The 22,675-nt window shown below is 36.5% G+C and overlaps 1 protein-coding gene across 8 annotated transcripts in view; it reads right to left on the reverse strand.

Annotated features, from left to right (window-relative positions):
• Nucleotides 1-10,302: 10,302 nt before the first annotated feature.
• Nucleotides 10,303-22,675, reverse strand: part of cdc42bpb (CDC42 binding protein kinase beta (DMPK-like)) — a 98,223-nt gene continuing 85,850 nt past the window's right edge. For 3 of the 8 annotated variants that reach the window (XM_048208333.1, XM_048208337.1, XM_048208334.1), the window contains 8 exons: nucleotides 22,445-22,542; nucleotides 22,256-22,340; nucleotides 19,920-20,040; nucleotides 19,725-19,842; nucleotides 17,482-17,676; nucleotides 14,290-14,398; nucleotides 14,069-14,139; nucleotides 10,303-11,950 (listed from right to left, as the gene is read on the reverse strand). In XM_048208333.1, coding sequence (XP_048064290.1) covers nucleotides 11,822-11,950; nucleotides 14,069-14,139; nucleotides 14,290-14,398; nucleotides 17,482-17,676; nucleotides 19,725-19,842; nucleotides 19,920-20,040; nucleotides 22,256-22,340; nucleotides 22,445-22,542 — 926 coding nt within the window. In that variant the 3' untranslated portion in view covers nucleotides 10,303-11,821. Of the gene's footprint in view, nucleotides 11,951-14,068; nucleotides 14,140-14,289; nucleotides 14,399-17,481; nucleotides 17,677-19,724; nucleotides 19,843-19,919; nucleotides 20,041-22,249; nucleotides 22,341-22,444; nucleotides 22,543-22,675 lie in introns of those variants that run through there. The other 5 variants (XM_048208335.1, XM_048208336.1, XM_048208338.1 and 2 more) reach the window with 3 other exon arrangements.

A 22,675-nucleotide genomic window follows, 5' to 3' on the forward strand; every position in this document is an offset into this window, starting at 1 on the left:
TGAATAGACCAATCTCCTTCAGGTTTTCTTTCCTCCTCAGAAGTCATCAATACACACACACACACTAACTATCGAATTTATGATCATTGATTGGCTTTCCTGAGATATGTTTTACATTTTGTGACATATTTGTTTGCAAGCTGTTTTACTGACTTCTTTCTGTGGTTAAAACTCTGCTTAAAGGTGCTAAAGAGGATGTTTTGTTTTATACATTTTTGCAATATTACTTGAAACTGTCTTTACTAACTGATAAAAGACTATTTATTAGGTGCACTGAAAGGAATAATATTAATATACATCATCTGTGCACGAGGTAGGGCCTTAAAAACATCATCGCGTAAACGATTGGCCCTCTGGCTTGTCAATCACTGCCGTGACGTTCCTTGTGAGAGACGAGCGCGGCTGCGCGCTCCAGTAACTTTCCACACTCCACAGTCGCCGCATGCAATGTTTTTGTCAGGAGACAGGAGTAACAACTGCAGATTATGAGTTACCTGCGGTGAGTCCGACATAATGAATCCACTAACACGACACAGCGAATGCCGGTGGTAAACACTCGTGTTCCAATACTCGTGCATGAGTTTTGGGAGGCGTTCCCTTGAAACGAGCTGTGAAGGAGGGGGGCTGCTCTTACGCATACGAAAAGATCCTCTTTAGCACCTTTAAGTGATTACATTAGAGATGGATTCATTTCAGTAAGTTGTACTGTATCTTTCAACATACCTTTTGATGTTCATTCATGTGTATTTCGTGCTGTAATAGCAGAGAGGAACAGATAATAGGTTCACGTGCCGCTTGACCTGAGGTGCTACAGCGATCTGTCTCACCACGTTAAACAGCATCAAAACCACGTGTTGTTTGAATCCTGTAGTAAAATTGACAGAATTTAAAAGCTGAGACTGTTTTATATCAAAAGTAACCTGATCTGTCGTATCTGTCAGCACGTTGTCTGTGTCCTCTTTGCTCTGCTGTGTATCTTTCACTGTGTGAGAAAATGGACGTTTGGCGTGAGAACAGTAAGTTTGAAAGAGTTGGTGGCCCTGCATGACAGCATTTTTTTGTATTTATGCTAAACGTTATGTTTGTTATGTTTATGCTATGTTAATCTCCCACATTTCATGGGTTCAACTTCGTTTGCACTATGCACTCCAAAGCGCTGCCTTCTTTTATTGGATTGGATCCGGGTGGGCTGCATTACAGCATTGCGCTACAGCGCCCCACTGGTCAAACCGGGTTATTGCAGGCCCTTCAAATAGGTTGTATGAGATCAAGAGACTATTTGATAACAAAAATATTTGTCGACGTTGTCATTAATGTTGACTAATCGTTTCAGCCCTAGTGTTTACTTTAGTTGGGCTCTTGACCCTTGCCTTTACAACATTAGCTTTCTCTGACTGCTGTAAATGTGCGTTTATATGACACAGTCATTATGGCTAAAAAAGCCAAGATAAATTCTGGGGATGATCTGTTAGATGTTTATTGATGATGTCAATCATCATTAAACATTATAAGCCACAGATCTCATCTCAAGATTTATCGATGATCAACAGTGTGTAAGTGTTTTAAATGTTGTATTATAAACACTTTGAAACTATAACAAGACATCAACCATTGTTGTAGTTTCAGATACATTTTAAACACATTGTGTCCAAAACATTTTGAACTACTGCTGTATTTCGACACACACAGACATCAAGAATCAGCGGATGAATCTCAATAATGGTGATTAGTTTAACGCTGCAATGCATTCTGGGAGCTACCACAGTATAAAACTCATCCAAGGTTCCCAGCATGCACTCCAGCATGAAGCATGTCACCATTGTTAAGATTCATACGCTGATGCTTGATGTCTGTGTGTGCCTTAATATGGTAGTAGTTCAAAATGTTTTGAACACAATGTGCTAAAAAAATGATCTGATCACCACAACAGCACTGGACCTTTAACACATTTTTGATCAGTGATAAACCATGGGGTGAGATCTGTGGCTCAGGATGTTTAATGATGATTCATCAACAAACATTCAATAGATCGTCCACAGCATTTTTCTGCGTTTTACAAACAGCCAGAAAAAAGAAAAAAAACCCGAATGTTATAAAGTCGAGTTGAGAGCACAACTAAAGTAAACACTGATCATCATAATGGTGACTACAAAATGTATTATTTTCAATAAATCATCAACATCTAAACCTCTGAATAAGAACTTCTGCAGACTTATGACAGAAATAAAGTCAAACTGTTAGTAATAATTGAAGCTGGTAATGCTGTTTTTGTTGTTTAATCCTCCTCTGCTGAGATCTTGAGAGATCTGTAAGTGTGTAATGTTGAGTTGGGATTTTTGTGGGTCACCATTGTGCTGAAGAGTAAATCCGGTGCTTCAGTCCAGCAGAAGACCAAGAAACACTGATGATATGCTGCATGTTGCTTTATTTGAAAGGCAATAACTGTATTGCAGTGATGTCTACTAACTACTTTATGTTATGTTTTTTATTTATTTATTTTTTATTTAGTTTCAAACAAGCACAAAGTATTTGCAGTCAATCAATGTCCCAATGCTCTTTTTGTATGTTTTTATATTAGAAACTTTCAACTTTGAGTACATATATTAGATGTCACAGTATATGTTTTCATATATTATTCAGAATATCACAACATATCCTTCTGGGACCTGGGAATAGACTTCTGTCCTCTGTAGTAGATATTATATTTTGTGGTTTTCTCTGAAATCATACATGGCACAGTTTTAAGTCCTGTAAAGAGCACATTCAGAGCTTTGCAGAGATACAAAATTTTTAGAGGTTTCGCCATGACAACAACAACTTCTTGGCCTTTAATGACTGGAAATGAAAATTAGCACTCTTATGGAAATATGATAATATTTTGTAATTATTTAAATCGAACTAATTTTCAAATTGTTTGTTATAAATCAACATCTCAGGAAAATGTTATGGGGTTTCAAATCAAAATATGACTTTCTGTTATGAAACAGGACATTGATTTCATACATGGCCTCAGTAGAGGACACCGGGACTTAAATCATGTTTATCAGGCATTTTAGGAGATACAACAAGTAAATTATATATCAATATTCCTATTAATTAATATATATTATTATGAAAATGTTGCCAATTATTACTCCTATTATTACACTTCTTTTTCCATGACATGTTGCTCCAAGAACACATTAATATGCAAATTAGATACAGTGTATAGATACATTGTATTAAATGGGAAAATCCATGTATGACTATTTTACCAACATATTGCATAAAGTAAAATGGTATATCAATTAACCCTCTACTGCACACATGTTGATGGCACATGAAAAAAAAAAAAATATTCCACATCATTTTTTGGTTCATTTGGGAACATTTTATAAAAAAAAAAAAAAAAAAAAAAAAAAAACACCCTCCCCCAACCCCAAAATATTTTTTCGTTTTCGCAACGTTGTGCGACAATGGTACAGTCATAGAGAAAATTATCATCAAAATCAATTTAAAAAAAAAAAAAACTAATTCAAGAAATCATTAAGTAAAAAGGGAAAAACACTTGAAAGACATTGATATATTGAATTTGATGTCTGTATCATGTAGTGTGCTATGCCATATAATGTACTTCAAGTAATAAGATTTCACTCCGTACAAAACTTCAAAAAGCACTTCTTCTCTGCTGTGACATAGTGGTGTATGTTACAATTTTTGCACATCACTTTGGGTGTTCCTGCACACCCAGGAACCCTGCATCTTCCCTTCTTATAATACATTGTTGCCAATGAGAGATACTGTCTAAAACCTCCTCGAAAAGTACCCCTTATTGCACAACATTGCCCTGAGGCAACGAAAAGAAAAACTGAATTTCTGAACATGCAAAATAAAAAAAACTTCATAAAACCTGACAAAAGGCTCCTCTACACCTTCATACACACACACATATTTTTTATGTACAGTTCATGTCGTTTTAAATAAGATTACTAAAGCAAATAATATTGCCTTCTTCTCACACCATGTGCTGACCATGTGTCCGAACAGGACGTCCCACTTCTTAATGGTGCTTGATATTGACTCCAACACCTTACTGGACTGTTCTTTGGTACTTTCTCGACATTTCTAATTGGTTGTAATCATTTAAAGAAAAATTTACTAAACATAGGGCTTAAGAAAACTTCTGTTGCCTGATGGCAACGCTGTGCTGTAGAGGGTTAATTCCATCTTATCTTTCATAACATAGTTGAGAATCATCTTTATACAAAGCTTGGTTAAAAACAATCCTGAAGCCTAAAAATTAATTGGTGTTTAAAAAAAATGTACCATTGTTTTTGCCTATACATGTCATTTCATGCCATGTTATTTTTCAAACAACTTAGTCCTGGTGTCCACTATAGAGGACATAGCATAACATATGAATAAAATATAATTTTTCAAAAATGTTATTTTTTAATGTTTCTAATGCTCTAAACAATATAATGACATGAAAAAAATACTAAATTCAAAAAACTTTTTTTTTTTTTCCTGGGTCTCAGGAGGATATAATATATTGCTCATAAATATATCGAAATATCTTTTCATTCTGTAAGGCATTACCGGCTAAGTGTAACATTTTTGTTGGCATGATTATGGCCCATTGCCAGCAGTGTCGGCTCAGTTTCAGTACCCAGTCTTGGACCAGTACCAGCCAAGTGTTCAGTCTTTATCGGCGTGATTGTGGCCCAATGTTGGCAGTTTTGGAAGCCGGACTCGGTCCAGCGTATTTGGGCTGATTCTGAGGAGTCATTTATCCTGCGTCCATCCTGAGTCTGGCAACCGCAACTGGGCTGAGTTATTTCTTTCGGCCTGCCAGATCTGGGCCATTATTGGGCCAAACTGTTGTGGCTACCTGGGCTCTTTGACTCAGGAGTATGTACATGTATAAATGATCCTACTAGAAAACAACTTTAAATTCAGAGTACCTGTGTAGGTCTAACAAAAAACAGTAATTTTGTGTGTGAGCTTGTGTGTCTGTGTGTGAATATTCTCTATTAGAATCACAATGGTAACAAATTAATGTTTTTAACCCTGGAGTTCAGAAACTCCACAAGACTCTTATTACCCACACTTTGGCTTGGAATTGCTAAATGGCTTCATACAGACAACACTAAAGTTTTCTGGGTTTCAACATTTTCTTCACAGCTGTAGTGATAAAAACCATCATGTCACACAATCAGCAGCTCTTGCGTGAACATTATGTAACATTTTTACACAGTTTTAACAGTCAGAACCACAGGATGTGTAAAAATTATCATGTGTGAATTCTGTGCAAAAGAAATGCATGTTCAAGAATTGTTCAAAATTTTAGTTATATTCTTTTTCTTTCCATAATAACTGTAATCATTTCTGTATATTACAGTAGTTTTATGCTGCAAAATCCAAACTTTCAAGAGATTAAAACTTGAGGTAACACTTTATTTTAGGGCCTTTTAAAGTTGCTTATTAGCATGCATATTACTAGAACATTGGCTGTTTATTAGTATTTATAAAGCACATATTAATGCCTTATTCTGCATGACCTTATTCTACATTCTTAATCCTACCCAATACCTAAACTTAACAACTAACTTATTAACTATTAATAAGCAGTAAATTAGAAGTCATAGTTAATAGTTTCTGTGTGTTCCCTATACTAAAGTGTTACCAAACTTGATTCATTATAGTCAGAGGTCACAATTCTTCTGCTTTTATGTGACAGTAAAATATTTTAAAAAGGCCTGTTTCTTTATTTAAAAAAAAATGAACAAACAGTTAAAATATTAAATGTTGCAGCAATACATTTTATATTAAAATAAGGAATAAACATAAATGACAGTGTGTTCATGTGGTTATAATGTGAAACATCACACAAGCCTTACATTGTAAAGGACTGCTCTGTATTACATAAAGCAGAACAAAATAAAAATATTAAACTTTCACTTATAAATGAATACTGAAAAGCTAATGAAATATGCTGATAAATAGCAGTAATGTAATAAAAAACATTCAAAACTTTATAAACAGTCACTGTCTTGTCAGGCTTAAGAGAGGCATTTCATTTTAAATAAAGCAAAATATAAATATTTAAAGAGGAAAATAAGGTTCATGCTGACTTTAACAACCGTAACATGACAAATGTCAGACATTGGGAATCAGGAGTGACTCCTGTATGTCATTCACACTCAGAACAACAACAATAAAGGGGACTGAAGTTGTCGCTCCTAAAACATGACTTTTACAGTCATAATGATCTGCCTGAGCTTGTGAAAGAGACATTGAGAGATTCTAGAAGTTTTCTGACCTTCACAACAAATTAATATCAGATTAAAGTTTCTTCCTCTTCATGTAACTGTTAAATACACTGATCAAATATCTCAGCATTTACTCCTTTTTCTTGCTTTTATGAACTACCATCATCATCTTTTAAGTACATTAATTTAACCAAATTTGACAATTAAGTATTTGTAAAGCAGTTTTGACAGTTTTTAAAGCAGCTTTACAAAGAACAAACCCTCAGTGAGCAAAGCCAAACGTGACATCACATAATAATAATGATTCTTTTGACTGATTTGTCGGCCAATTAAATATAATGATAATAAATCACTGGGGTGTTTGACCTCTCATTCTGCAGCATTTGTAAATCAGCACGACCGTCACTAGCAGATATGGACAAGCTGCCAGTACAGAACTGAGTATCTTGAGGACAGAGAGGTCTGAACGAGACCCTGAAAAAGAGACGCACAAGCACTTTATCATGCACTGTATCTGAACGAGGACATATGAAGAAATACATGAGTTTCACGACTCTCACCTCTGACTGAGATCCAGCTCTTGGGCGACTCTCCTCTCTCTGGGTGTTTGCAGGAGTAGAAGCCCTCATGTGACTGTGAGACAGTAGAGATGATCATCTCTGTAGTTTGACTCTGGATGAGTGATCCATCTTTATAGAAATCAGCTCTGAGGTTTGATATGTTCATATATGAACAGTGGAGAGAAAAAAAAAAAGAAAAAAAAATATATATATATATATCTCTTTTTACATTGATTCAGTCAAGTTGTATTTACTTAGAATTTTAACTATTTTCAACTTGACCAATTTAGTTATTTGAACTTATAAAGTTTAGTTGGAATAACTTTACAAATGTAAAATTAACTTACTTTTTTTAAGTTTTCAATACCACAGCTCATTTTCATTTAACCTAATTTGACTTATTTTCTTAGTTAAACCAAATAAATAATTATTTTTTTAAATTGTTCTTAAGGTCAGTTGTAAATATTATTTTATTCCAAAAGTTTCATCTATGTGTAACTTGAGAACTTTTTCATTCCAATTCATTTTTACTGCAAACAATAACTGATCTGATTTCAGCCACTTAAACATCAACTGCAAAAAAATTAAATGAAATCTCTCAAGATCTCAACAGAGGATGATTAAACAACTGCAAAAACAGCTTTACCAGCTTCACTTATTTATAATTAAAAATCATTTTGTTTCAAGTCACCATTTTGGTGAATAGTGTTTAGTTCTGCTCATGATATATGGATTTTTTTTTTTTATTTTGGCTGTTTTAACACTGTTCAGATAACATATTTATTGTGGTAAAGAAAGCCAGAAATGAAATATGGTGGTGCTTGTTACTTATTAATGATATAAGCATGATAAATTGTTTTGCGTCACTGATCAAATCTGAAACCTCATCACTGATTGTTAAGGTTTAGTGATATTAGTGACTCTAAATTTTCTACTGATCTTGTGATACTGCAGCATTTGCTCCAGCAGTGTCATGACAACCTGATCTTTGGAAGAATTAAAAAAAAAAAAAAAAAAAAAACATGCTAGACAGTAAGTTTTGAACTACGGTATCAACAACCAGCTTCATGCTGCAGTGCATTCTGGGTGAACCAATCAAAACTCATTCATGGATCCCAGCATGCATTGCGGCATTAATTTTAGCAATTTGTTTTGTCACCATTGTTGAGGTTTGTATGATGAGTTGATGTCAAAGTGTGTCTAAATGCCCAGTTTAAAATTGTTGCACAAAAGATGTTTAGGATATTCTCAGTTTGTGTCAGTGTTAATGCACTAATGCTCTTTCTATTACAGCTACATTTGTTTAGTTAAAAGAAAATATTTTCATAGTTCAGTAGGGCCTCAACCTTACTACTGTACAACAATCATTTGAATGTCGTAAAAGCAGACAACTTTAGCGGATCTACTTTACCAAAGCACAAGTATTCTTAATGAAACACTGTTGCAGTTGGTGCAAAAAAAAAAAGAAAAAGAAAAAAAAAGAAAAGTGTTAACTGAATTTGTAAAGCGAAATAAAATGGACCAATAATTGCCTGTCGAATATTTAAGGTGGCATTTTTAAACCGATTGAATATTTTGGAAGTGAAATCTGAAAGGTGAAAATGGATTATTGAATTTTTAATAATGAAAATGTTTGGAATTTAAATATTCACAGCTTAAATATACAACTATGTTGAATTCCAGCCCATAAAAAACTCTAAAAACACAACGCATTAAAATGCAAACACGGTTAATGCAATGCAATTTTTTTTTTCAAGTAGTGCAATTCAACAAGCTTTTTGTTTCAAAAACATTTGTCATTATTTTACTTCCATACGTGCCGATGCACAACCCACGTTAAGATGATAATTCTGCAAATAACTGCAACCGCAGGTTTCAAACAAAGATAGGCGACAAAGAGACAAAAATTACAGACTGCAGCTTTAAGTTTCAAATGATTAAACAGCAAGACCAAACTATGCAAAAACGACAGCCTTCCGACACAGTCAGTGTCCAGACTCACTCCCTCAAGTTAACTACAGTAGTGGATCATAACTTTTCATCAGAATTGTCCTAAAACCTTCTTCAAAAGGAAAAATTTGATGAACTTTTTTGATCCACTTCAAATGTTGACCATTAGTATACACACCCCTGGTTTAGCAGACACAATCTGACATATTTGATACGTCTTGTGTGTGTGTATGTGTGTGTGTGTATCCATAATGATGCTGAATACATATTTGTAAAGTTACCAATTTAAAGTAAGAGACAATTTATACTTTATTATGCTTGGCAACGGTTCCTACTGTCTGTATCGGTTTCTATTTTATTTTATATATTCAAAAGTCAATTGGAGTTAATTGAATATTAAGAATATTAAAGTAGTGCACTGCACTGTATCATACTGTATGTCATTCATTTACTAGTCAAAGCCAGTGCCATCCAGATTTTGTAACTGCAATTAATGTGCATATTGTATAAAAGTCAATACTAACATACGAGATATTGTTACAGAATAAACATCCAGCAGCAAAGAGTTTTGCACCCACTGACAATGAATTTAGACAATAAATAAATAAGAGAAAGCTTAAAGGATTAGTCCACTTTCAAATAATTACCTGATAATTTACTCACCCCCATGTCATCCAAGATGTTCATGTCTTTCTTTCTTCAGTAGAAAAGAAATGAAGGTTTTCGATGAAAACGTTCCAGGATTATTCTCCTTATAGTGGACTTCAATGGGCACCAAACAGTTGAAGGTCAAAATTAGTTTCACTGCAGCTTCAAATTGTTCTACACGATCCCAGATGAGAAATAAGGGTCTTGTCTAGTGAAACCATTGCTCATTTTCTAAAAAAATAAAATAAATTATATACATTTTAACCATAAATGCTCATCATGAACTAGCGCTCTTCTTCTTCTCTATTAGAATTACAGTGTAGATGCTGCTCTACAGTGTATTACTGCCCTCCACAGGTCAAAGTTTGAACTAATTTCTATATACTTGCACTAGCATATTGAATATGACAATTTAGTTCAAACTTTGACCTGAGGAGGGCAGTAATACACTGCCCTCGAAGCTGCACTGAAACTGTAATTTTGACCTTCAACCGTTTGGAGGCCACTGAAGTCCACTATATGGAGAAAAATCCGGGAATGTTTTCATCAAAAACCTTCATTTCTTTTCAAATGAAGAAAGGAGGACATTGACATCAAGGATGACATGGGAATTATTTATTTGAAAGTGGACTAATCCTTTAATGTCCCAATGTGCATTAATAGGTTACTCCTAATCATTAGTTATCCTACACAAAATTCAAAAGTGTTATAAAATTCTTGGCTATGCAAAAAAAAAAAAAAACTGTCTGGTAAGTTAATTGTAGTCAACACCGTCTAAACTGCGTACTGGTACTTACCCCTAAGTGTCACACTTTAAGTAGTCAAATGAGACGCATACACACTTAAACAACCAAAGAACAATGATTTTTAAGCATAAATATAAATGATTCAAATTCAACAAAAAGCACAACAGGTACTCTTTTTATTGTTTGTTCAAATTCTTGTGGCTATCAAGTCAATAATTACAAAGATTTCAACCTGTGATTCTTTTTTTCTTCTCTTTCTTTTAAAGTAAAAGCAGTAGTGTTCTGAGGATCAACGCCCATCTGATGAAGCGGACGAGTGAAGTATGGGTGGGGAAGGAGGTACAGGTAAAACCATTCACACAAAATTATTTCCTTGGATTAAAAACATGTGCAAGTGTCTTACAGTATTTCAGAAGGGAGGGGGACAACATAATACATTACCGTCAGCCTCGTCAAAACCAGCGAAATGCTTTAGCGGACAGTTTCTTACTGAAATGGAAGTTGGCACTGAAGGCACACTTGAGTGATAATGGATATGCCGGCCATGCATGCGGATCTTAAGCATGTCAACAAACAAAAACTCATATCAGCGCTGCGATAGGAGTCTTTAACAGTGACGGTCCCACGCGGCTGCTCGCACGTGTCAAACATCGTGAACCGGAATCAGAGCATGGCTATGGTGAGATAACCTTATCACATATATATTTTTTAACTTTTATTTTTAAATAGAGCACACAAAGCAGCAGCTTAAGAGGAACTACTGAAATCCTATGAATAGTTGTAGCAGTGTGCCGTTCTCTTTAAAACACTTATCTATATGTAAAGTCTTCATTTTTGTTGCTTGTTTTTTTTTCCTCCGGGTGATAAGCTGAACTAGATATCTTTGTGGGAAACATCTAAGTTAAAACATGAATATTATAAAGGCTGATTTACTGGAGAGAGAGAGAGAGAGAAAGAGGAGTTATATGACAATAAAAGTGCCCTCTGGTTTGGCTTTAAACCTCCAAAGTCTCTGTCTATTGCTCATATGAGATGAGGCGAGACGTTTCACGGGTCTGTGACGCATCATGTTACGGGTCCGATTGGTTTATACAAGAAAGTCTCAGTCCTATATCATCCTCGTTTCCTTTCCTCCCGATCCGCTCCTCTCTGGTCGAGTGTTCCTGATAATATACATTTAAAAACAGCATAAGAAGTCTCTTTCCCATCGTTACTTTGAAGGGAAGCTAAGAATCCAGAAGCAATTCTGACACAGCAGATGTAATGCATGTTCACTTACTAAAGTAAATAAAAATAATAATGAAACAAACAAAATTGCAGGAGCATGGCATGAAATTAAGATTTAAAATAAAATAAAAGTCCATTATACTGTTAAATCTGACCCAGTTAGTGTAATACCACAACATTTCCACCAGGGGGCAGGCTTTTATCTTTTTTTATTTATTTTTTTGGTGGCTCTGACGCTCTCCGGCACTAACCCAACACGTTCCGCTTGTGGCGATTGATGCGTCTACCCAGCAGCAGGATTTGGGGTAAACCTTTGGCCCTTGTGTCGGGTGAGCAGGTGACTTGGAAGAGTCTTGGCACTTCTTAGCGAGTCCTAGCAGAGCGGATTGATCTTGGGGGGGGTGTGCGCAGGGTGAAAAAAAGAGGGAGCTGTCCTTTTTCAGCCGTCCAGTGATTGATCCAGGCTGTCCAGAGTGAGCTGACTGCGGTGGGGAGAGTTGGGGCTCGGGGGGCTGCTGGGATTGGAGCTGTTGGAGGGGGTGGAATGTTTGGTCGAGTCAGAGTCGGGCTATAACGGGGATAAACAACAAAACAAGATTAGCAGATCAGATTCTTGTTGTCTGGTTGGTTTTCAAATTCTTGCAAAGTGCAAAATGCCCAGGTGGGTTTAACTAAAACTATTAAAAATGTTTTCAGTAACTGAATACAGCTCAAAATAAACCGGTCAAAAAGTTTGGACACATGACTGTTTTTAATGTTTTTGAAAGAAGCCTGTGTTTATTTGATCAAAAATATAGAAAAAAAAACGTTATTACAATTTAAAATAACTGTTTTCTAATTAAATATATTCTAAAATGTGATCAAAGCTGAATGATCCAGTCTTCAGTGTCACATGATCTTTCAGAAATCATTCTGATAGGCTTATTTATGATCAATGTTGGAAACAGTTTCATTTTTTTTTTATTACCTGTGATATTTTTTCAGGATTCTTTGATGAAAAATCTTTTGTAACAATATACACTACCGTTCAAAAGTTTGGGGTCAGTTTTTTTTCTTTCATTTTTTTTTAAAGAAATTAATACTTTTATTCAGCGAGGATGTGTTAAATTGATAAAAAGTGATAGTAAAGACTTATTACTGTTAGAAAATATTTCTATTTTGAATAAATGCTGTTCTTTTTAACTTTTTATTCATCAATGAATCCTGAAAAAAGTATCACAGTTATAAAAAATATTATAAAATATTAAGCAGCACAACTGTTTCCAAGATTGATCAAAAATCATGTGACACTGAAGACTGGAGTAATGATGCTGAAAACTCAGCTTTGCATGACAGAAATAAATTATATTTTAAAACATATTAAAATAGAAAACTGTTATTTTAAATTATTTTAAATTTTAAAAATGCATTAAAACAGTAATATTGTGAAATATTTAAAACTTATTTTAAATATTTCACAATATTACGGTTTTAATGCATTTTTGATCAAATAAATGAAGCCTTGATGAGCAGAAGAGACTTCTTCCAAAAACATTAAAAATAGTAATGTTTTCCAAAAAAAAAAAAAAAAAAAAAAAAAAAAAAATTAATAAAAATGACAATATCACATTATAAAATGACTAAATCTTATATTAAAATGAAGCCAATTCAAAATATTAATAAATATTCTAATACAGGGAGTGCAGAATTATTAGGCAAGTTGATTTTCTGATCATATTTTTTTCCCAAGCACATTTTACCAATTCCAATCCACATCAATTCTGGAAGATAAATTCTTCAAACAGTGGTACAAGAGGATGTGGTGCTGGTCCTTCAGGAGTCACTCTCAAGCTGTCGGTTTATAAGGCCTATTAAAACCCAGTCTTCATGTATTTTATAACACTTCAGCTTGTGATTCTTATCAAGTGCGGGTCATTTTTTAGGATTCTTTAGCTAACCTAAGTCTCTGAGATCCTGACACCTTGCACTTCTGGAGACTCCAGGTAGGTTGCAGTTCTGGAAAATGGTGGCGCTGGAGACTAAAGGGTTCCTGATGGTTTCACACTTAATTCTTCACCTTAATTCTTAATTATTTTGCAGTTAACATGTGTCTTTTCTTTTCCACTTGTTTTTGTCTGACCCCGCTGACCCAATGAGCATTTTGCTGTCCCTTGGTCATGCTTTAACTTTGCAATTTCTAGTATTGCATTAGTATTGCGTCCTTCTCATGAGTATTTAATAATTTTTGACTTTTCGGTCTGAGTTAAATCTCTTTTTTGGCTCATTTTGCCTGTAAAAGAAAACTTGCCTAATAATTCTGCACACCTGAATATAAGGCATTTTTCATTTCCAGCCTTCATGAACAATTATATATCACTTATAAATGATTAAAAACAATATTAATAGTAGTTATTAAGATTGATGTGGATTGGAATTGGTAAAATGTGCTTGGGAAAAAAATATGATCAGAAAATCAACTTGCCTAATAATTCTGCACTCCCTGTAGTACATAAACACTGCTATAGTAAGTATTACAGTGAGAACTGGGGCAGTTACTACAGACCACAAAATCAGGACAAGAAAACTCGCTCAGGAGCCAAAAGCACCTCAAAGCTCCTCTAACATCCATCATGTGACCTCAGCAGCGAGTGAAATAAACCCATATTTGACATCACAGGTCATTAAGATAGATGACCGATGCTCTTACCTCTCTCTCATAGTCTTGATCTTGATCAGAAATACTGCGAGATGACCCTGCTCCTCCAAAATCTCCTCCTCCTTTAAAGAAAGCACACAGTTCAGGCATTCAGAAGGGTGAGTCGGTGTGTGTGTGTGTGTGTGTGTGTGTGTGTGTGTGTGTGTGTGTGTGTGTGTGTGTGTGTGTGTGTGTGTGTGTGTGTGTGTGTGTGTGTAAGGAGCGACACCCACCTGAGGCAGTGCGGGTGATGTGGGTCTTACTCCTCTGTTGCCGTGAGATGCTGGACAGAGGCCGTGGCTTGTCTTTAGACAGGTCGTCCTGAGAAGAGGGCATCACACTCTGCAGCAGAGGCACAGGAAGTCAGACACGGAGCAGGCAGTACAGTCTGTAATCACTCTTTTGACTTTCTTTTAAACTAGAAGGCTGGTTAATACACTGCACAAAAACAACTTTTGGTCTTTCTTCAAAGGAATATTTTGGGTTGATTACAAGTTAACCGCAATCAAAGGCATTTTTGGGCATTATTTGGAATGGGTTGCCGCAATATATCAGTTTTGCCAATAATATTGTTATAGTGAATTCTTTTGGTCACAACAATCGTGTAGCGAAAATCTAATGTTGTAACAGCCCTAATTTGTAAACAATTTAACTTGGGCCCTGTTTACACCTGGTATTAAAGGGTTAGTTCACCCAAAAGTGAAAGTTCTGTCATTAATTACTCACCCTCGTGCCGTTCAACATCCGTAAGACTCATCTTCTGAACACAAATTAAGATATTTTTAATGAAATCTGAGAGGTTTCTGACCCTCCATAAAGATCCAATGCAACTACCACTCCAAGGTCCAGAAAGGAAGTAAAGACATCAGAGTACTCCATGTGACTCCGTGACGCAAGTGCAGTTTTACATCAAAAATATTGATCTGCAAGTCACGTTCACAAAAGTACCAAGACACATGCGTTTTGTGTTCATGCGAGAGCTGTGAAGCGAATCTTTTCAAACTTCGCATTTCCATCAAGTTGTTTGAGCGGATGATGCTGGTACTGGTAACCTAGTAACCAACAGTAAATAAAACACTGTGACCGAGCATTCGTGATGGGTTTGCCTAAACACTTATGAATAAAACAATAAATGAGAGCCATCACACACGTGAGAGGACAAGCCCGAAAACCCACGACACTCCACTGCAAAAGTGCGCATGACCCCATCCATGACAAGCCTCGAGGGGAAAATGCATTGCACACACACACGTATATACACAACGAGTGCCAGGACATCCAGAATTAATGCATCATAAGAGAATCAAACTCATGTTTCTGTTACAACACGATCAGCGGAAACAGCCGATTAGTCACATGGGTTTAATGTTCAGTACATCAGAATTTATTTGGCAAATGCGTTTCCATCTCCCATTATTCGCATTAACTCTTTTTCGCACAAGTCAAAAACAAGTGTAAAAACTTTTTTGCGAATTAAGGGATTTTTATTCGAAATTTGGCATTCATCACTCGTTTCAGATGCGATACTTAAAAATATGCATAAAAACAGGGTGATGGAAACATAGCTATTGTTGCGTGAACAAGTTTTGATAAATTATGTTTTTTTTGTGCAAACAAAGCACTCACGTCGCTTCATAAATTTGAGGTTAAACCACTGGAGTCACATGGAGTACTTTAATGATATTTTTCTGGACCTTGAAAGCGGTAGTTGCGTAGCTGTCTATGGAGGAACGAATGAAAGCTCTCACACTTCATTAAAAAGATGTTCATTTGTGTTTTAAAGATGTCTTACAAAAGTCGTACGGATGTGGAATGACATGAGGGTGAGTAATTAATGACAGAAATGTCATTTTTTGGTGAACTAACCCTTTAAGATGCATTTTGGTCGGTCGGATCTCAAGTTGGCAATGCTAAATACAGGGGTAAACAGGGTGTAAAACATTCTGAGCTTGTCCACTTTTGACCACTTCCAGAGTTAGTTGAAAACACATTTGACCGGATTGCTTTCGTAGTGTAAACGCTCATGTGGTCGAATGTGTTTGAACAGCCACAAAAGACCGCCTGCTCTCCTCCTACTGACCTAATGCGTAAACATCATGGGAAACTCACCAGCCAGACGGGATTTAAACTTGGTCGGCTGAAGACCCAAAATGGGTCTGAATACGAAAAATGTATTATGTTATTTACATCATTTATTACTCGTTACTAGTTACTCCTTTCAGAAGTAATATAATTACTTATTACTTCCTGGCAACAGCAATTAGTTACACTATTACTTATATTACTTCTTCTTCACACCCTACAGAAGTTGTAGTTGTGCATCTTCCCCATAAAATTCTTCTAAAATGTCACTAACAACATATTTCTGCCTCATTATTTGACCAAAATCCACATTGGATTGCAGTCAGAAGTTATTACAAACACTCAATAGTGACTGATAGTGACTTTAGTAAAAGTGTTGTATCAATCTCATTAATTGTCATGTGTAGCTTGAAGCTAATAGCTATAATTTCTCTGTTACCCATATGCGATTATATTCCATGATGTACTTTATCAAAATAATTCACGTAAGCTCATAAGAAAATGTTTCATTTTCCAAAAAGATTTTTAATTATAGTAATATAATCAAGATCAGAGGGTTGTGGGTGGGCAAGCCATGTCAAAAGTATCAAAAAAAAAAAAAGTTTGGCTGGTGTTGTGGCCATCAGAGCAGAAACAAAAGCTCGTTGTCTCTGGCCACGTTCATATATAAATTGTGCGAGCTTATTTTGTCCATTAGATCAAAAGATCTGAAAAAGGCCATATATTTACTCGCCAATAGATCCTCCCCTCGAAGAAATCAGGACAGAAGTGGTTGAAAGTGGACAAAAGAGACGGATTAAAACACCAGATGTAAACGGGAATGTGTCTCCCTTGTCTACTTGTGATCCGATCGACCAAAACGCATCTTAATACCAGGTGGAAATGACAGTTATTGAGCGATTGTATCAAAATGTTTAGTGGCAATGTTCTCAAAACTGTGTAATTTGTTTGTTTGTTAGTTTGTTATGTCCCGTTTCCATTGTAAGAGCCTTTAACTGCTAGTTGAATTCAATAAAGTTTAACATTAGCATGTTGCTAAGCTAACAACACACACAAACATTGGTAGAATGATCGATTTTACATGATAATGTGAAAATATGTAGTCAAATTATAAGTGTGAAGTATTAAGCTTCATTATTCTCCTGAAATGGCTCATTTGAAACATTTTCACTGGCCAAAAAACAATCAGCGTTCAAGCATGAACAAAGAGTTCGGCAGGACAGGGATGGTGTAACACAGGAGCAGAGGGAGGAAAGGAAGTCGAGGGCCTGGGGGGTGTGGTGGGGAGGGATGGGACTGGGGAGGAAGAGGAAGTGGGGTGGGGAGGGGTGTTGCTAGCCTACCCTTCCCAGGGAGGATGTGGAAGGAGAGGAGGAGGAAGAGGAGAACTGAAGTAGGCTCTGCTGGGAGGAAGGCTCTTTCTGCAGATAGAGCCCGGCAGAGACGGGACTCATGTGATAGACGTGCTCAAAGTTGGTCGGAGGGGAGATCAGGGCATGGTGGCGAGAGGATGAGGGGGAGGGAGTCTCGCTCTGCTGCTGCCACGGCAACCAGAGGACAGAGCGAATCCACGACCAGAGCGAAAACAGAAGGAGAGACATGAACAGGAAAGAGAGAGAGAGAGAAAAGGGTGTGAGGGTGGAAGAGCGGGGCTGGCTGGCTTTGAAGAAGAAACATGCAGAGAGAAGGGAAAGACTTTGGCGCTGTGCAGTAAAATGAAAGAAAAGGATGTTAGGATGAGTAATAAACCCGAGAAGTCAATCAGTTCATGCCGTGATCAAATAGCACTTCTGTAAATTATACAAACCTCCACCGCTGAAGACTCGATCTGACCGACAGAGACTCATTTAGCATCTTGTGCTCAAAGCTGAAGGGCTAAACTGATACAGTTTACCTGGTTCTCTCATTTAGGACGCCATTAAAAAAAAAAAAAAAAAAAAAATCAACTTATAGTGAATCAACTGCATAATCAGTGTTCCCGGAAACCGTAAGCGAAGATCATTTTGAATATGCATTTTCAAAGGTTGCAGTCTACTAATTGGCCTTAATTAATTATACAATAATACAACTACTAAATAATGTTAAATCTATTTTTTGAAAGTATTCTTTTAATCTCACCAAGGCTGCATTTATTTGATCAAAAACACAGTAAAAACAGTAATGCTGTAAAATATTACAAATTAAATGAACTGTTTTCTGTTGTAATATATTTTAAAATGTAATTTATTTAAAATGTGATCAAAGCTGAATTTTCAGCCAGTCTTCAGTGTCACATGATCCTTCAGAAATCATTCTAATCATTCAGAAATTATTCTGATTTGCGGCTCAAGAAACATTTCTTATTATTAATGTTAAACACAATATTTTTGTGGAAATTAATATTTTTAATATTTTTTTCCCCCAAGATTTTTTGATGAATAGAAAGTTCAAAAGAACAGCATTTGTTTTAAATAGAACTTTTTCATATTATTTATTCATTTCATAAATGTCTTTACTGTCATTTATTTATCAAGTTAATGTGAGAAAAAAGCAGTTTTTAACATTGATAAGAAATTATATTAGAATGATTTCTGAAGGATCATGTGACACTGAAGACTGGAGAATGATGCTGAAAATTCAGCTTTGATCACAGGAATAAATTACATTTTAAAATAGATTACAAAAGAAACCACATTATTACTGTTTTTACTGTATTTTTGATCAAATAAATGAGCCTTGATGAAATTAAAGACTACTTTCAAAAACATTAAAAACCTTAATTTTCCAAACTTTTGACCAGTACTGTACATACAGTACTCATAATAAATAATACACATTTATCTTCAATAATATACATTTATATACATACTTTTTTTTTTATTTTTATAAATACTACTACAAAACGTATCTTCACCTACACACTGTCACTCAACAACTAGTTGGAGTAAGTAGACTAATCCATCTCTCAACATAAGTTTGATTCACTAAAAAGAACTGGCTGATAAGAGTCATTTGCTCGGGAATCGTTTGGAATAAGCTGGACACGCTGCATATTTTTGATTCACTAACAAGAACGACTCATTAGAATCATTTATCAGAATGTGCTGTAAGTTTTGTGCTGTAGGTATTTTGGTGATGCTGAATAGTAAAAAAATTAAAATGATGTTCTGTTCCATGGTATGAATAAAAATGAAAATGGTCCAAATAAAAAGTGGTTCTCGGATTCCTGCCCTAATTAGAACAGTGTCTCTTAATTTTGCTCCTGGGAACCCCATAGCACTGCACATTTGAGTCCTCTAGCTAACACACCTGCTTCAAGTAACGGGCTCATTAGTGTCGGCTCCATGACCTGAACTGGATGTGTCAGATTAGTGAATCGCCTAAAAGAGTGGGGAGGAAACTTAGAAAGAAACCAGGGCTCAAGGGCACACTGTTGACACTGGTATTGGCAGGATTGAGATTTCAAAAACTCTTCAGCTGATGGGTCGCCCCATGCAGATTTGACAATGGCATCTGTATGCTTCCCCCTAAGCTTTTAGCACCAGGTGCGTTTATACATTTAAACACTTAAATCTGGACATCAGCTCCAGCTATTTTAAGGTATTACCAGAGGCAGATCCATGAGGACCTGCATGCCGTCGCCTGGGCCCATGTGAGCAACGTGGTTGAAGTTGGTGGGGTTGGAGATCAGCTTGGATCTCATTTCAGGATCCCTCAGCATCTCCCTATTGAACAAAAAGGAAACAATGTAGAAACGCAGGAGTGCGGCAGCGTGAGAAATGTTCACCTTAAGCCACCATACCTCCTCTGTTGCAGCCGCTCCTCCTCGGGTACTTTAAAAAGGAACTTCCTCTTGCTGCGTGTCCTCACCATCAGCTTCTTGCTGTTGTCGGAGGTCTCAGGGATGGCTAGGTCACAGCCATCTGTGGAAACACAGTGTTGAAAACAACGGTTATGGCTGCTAAACTACAGCAGTTCTGGGTTTCTCCGAGCCGCTGTGTCTGAACGCACAGTGGAATTGTTGGCAGCGGGCCTGGAGGAGGTGTGACAAATGAGGTCATTTTAGTTTAGCAAACAAAAGCGTCTTTATCAAGACGGCAATCTGCCAGAGTGGGTAGGAAGTGAGTTGTAAATGGACCATAAAGGGTGGAGCCGTACATTTCATTACCTGGGCTGATCTTTTTTGCACAAATTTTGGACAAATTGTTCCTATTCACTTCTATGTAGTGACTCATAATCAGTGTTTTTAAACAAATCTGGTAAAAAAAAAAAAGCAGGGTTGCCAGGTTTTCACAACAAAGCCCACCCAACTGCTACTCAAAACTAGCCCAGGGGGTTAAATCGCTTTCCAGGGGCTAACTATCATGCTATTTGGGGTCGCTTCAACCGGAGGACATAAAAAACAACCCGCAGCAACAGTGTTAAAATAGCCCAATTGCGCGGGAAAACCGAGGACTTGGCAACACTGTTTCAGATACCTGCTGTTTGGTAACGCAGTCGCGTAAGACAGTTCTGGGAGGGAATTACACCGAACCACTTTGACGACAATCTTGGCTTAGGCATTTCAGAACAACCAAAACAGCATTTCAGATGCTGTTGCAACTAGATCAGTCCGCTGGTTAGTCCAGTTAAGCCGCCCCATCGCGAAGTCACATGATTTTTTTGATGTGCATAGAGGAATTTAGTTGATAAATGTGTCTCATTGTAATTTATGCGCATGTTTTCTTATTGGATAAAAAATGTATCCGACTCAAACGAGCGCATGTGTTTTTTTTATGCACATTTTTAGAATTTATGCGCATTTTGGCATTTCTATCCAGCAGTTTTTGATGCAATATCCCAAAATGCGCATAAAAATAGGTGAATGGAAACATAGCTAGTGGTTAACCGTACTTATTACATGGCTACTTGATTCTGATTGGTCAATCGCACCATCCAGCGGTATGTTATCCCCTGATAATAACCGCTAAAAACTGATAACAGATTCATCCAGGTAACTGTCACTGAAGTTGGTGTTTACGCTTGCTAGGAACAGTTTTTCCTCATGGAAGTTTTGCGTTTGGTGAGCTAATAAAATATTAAAACTCAAATCAATATTTTGTGTACAGTTGCTTAATTATGTCATCCGATATCGCAGACTCACTCTCTGTTTCATACAAATGCAGCTGCTGCCATTTTACAACAATTGTTTTGTACACTAACGGATTATAAGATGACAAACAGGCACGATTTTAAAATCTCAAATCAATATCTCTTATCCCAATAATTATTTATGTGTCAAAATGTTGTGTAGTAAGTGGTATGACTACATTGTATCCCTTAAATGTCCGTCTAGTTTGAACTTGCCGCTTGCTAGCAACCACTTTAAATGCCAGCTTTGCGTTTAAAGACCTAATAAAATATTTCAACTTAAGTCAATATTTCGTGTTTAATTATTTACTTATGTGGCAAGTAGCCGTGTAATAAGCAGGATGACGTACATCCAGCCAGTTGTTATCGCAGAATAAACCTCTTCAGAGTGATGCAAGATCTTTCCACTTCACGTCGGGTCCTGATCACTCTGTCGGGGTTTATTATGTGATAAAAACTGGCTGGAAGTACATGAACCCTTACTGAACAAATATGTCCCCTTACTAAGCTTCAAGTGTGAATGAGACACTGAATTCAAGACATCTTATGATGCTTAAAAAACCTTTTATAAGAACCTTAATAGATTACACAGTTATAAATGGATTAATGTTTTTAACAAATAAGCTGAGTGAATAATTCAGTGACTCATTTAATGATTCATAACATTCAAAGTTAGTTGTCACCATCTACTGGTGTAACGATGTAATTGGCAGAAAGGGCCACTGAACGAATCAGTGAACAAACCATTCTAGTGAACAGATGTGATGTCTGAGGCCGAGACTGCTGAGCTCTAAGCATGTGTGGGCTTGTTTTATATATATATATATTTATACGCGTGCGTCAGTGTCTGTGTAGGCGGGAGTGATTGACATCACTTTGTGGAGGACACATTTCTTCACAGGTGGACTACTGTGATCAGAGACTCTTGCTACATTAAGTGAGGAAAGAAAGGTCCAGTGTGTGGGAGATGTGTGTTGATGGTTAAGTGTGTGTGGGGTGGGATCAGACCTGAGGAGTTGTTGCTGAAGTAGATGAGGCGGGGCTGCTCAGAGCCCAACAGGTTCAGACTGCCCTCCACATTCAGGGGCCGAATCTACAGACACATTTTAAAGTCAGATCAGCTTTTTTCATAAACACAAATTGTTACAATTGAAATTATATTAAATACTGCTTTCACAAACTGGATCCTTCACTCACCCTTCTTAATGAGATGGTCTGGACCCATTCTGTGGTGTGGACATCAAACACATCTACTCCATAATCGCTGTACACTGTCAGGTAGTTCGAGTTTGAGCCTGAAAATAATGAATATGGGTTTGAGATGTCATGGCTAGGAAAATCATTCATGATGCCATTCTCAAAGGGTTGTTTGATGTGCCGTGAAACTGGGTCAGAGGCCGGAGCGTTCTGTGGCTCACTATTCTGACT

Source organism: Megalobrama amblycephala, linkage group LG11, assembly GCF_018812025.1.
Source record: "Megalobrama amblycephala isolate DHTTF-2021 linkage group LG11, ASM1881202v1, whole genome shotgun sequence".
In the NCBI taxonomy this organism is placed as follows: domain Eukaryota; kingdom Metazoa; phylum Chordata; class Actinopteri; order Cypriniformes; family Xenocyprididae; genus Megalobrama; species Megalobrama amblycephala.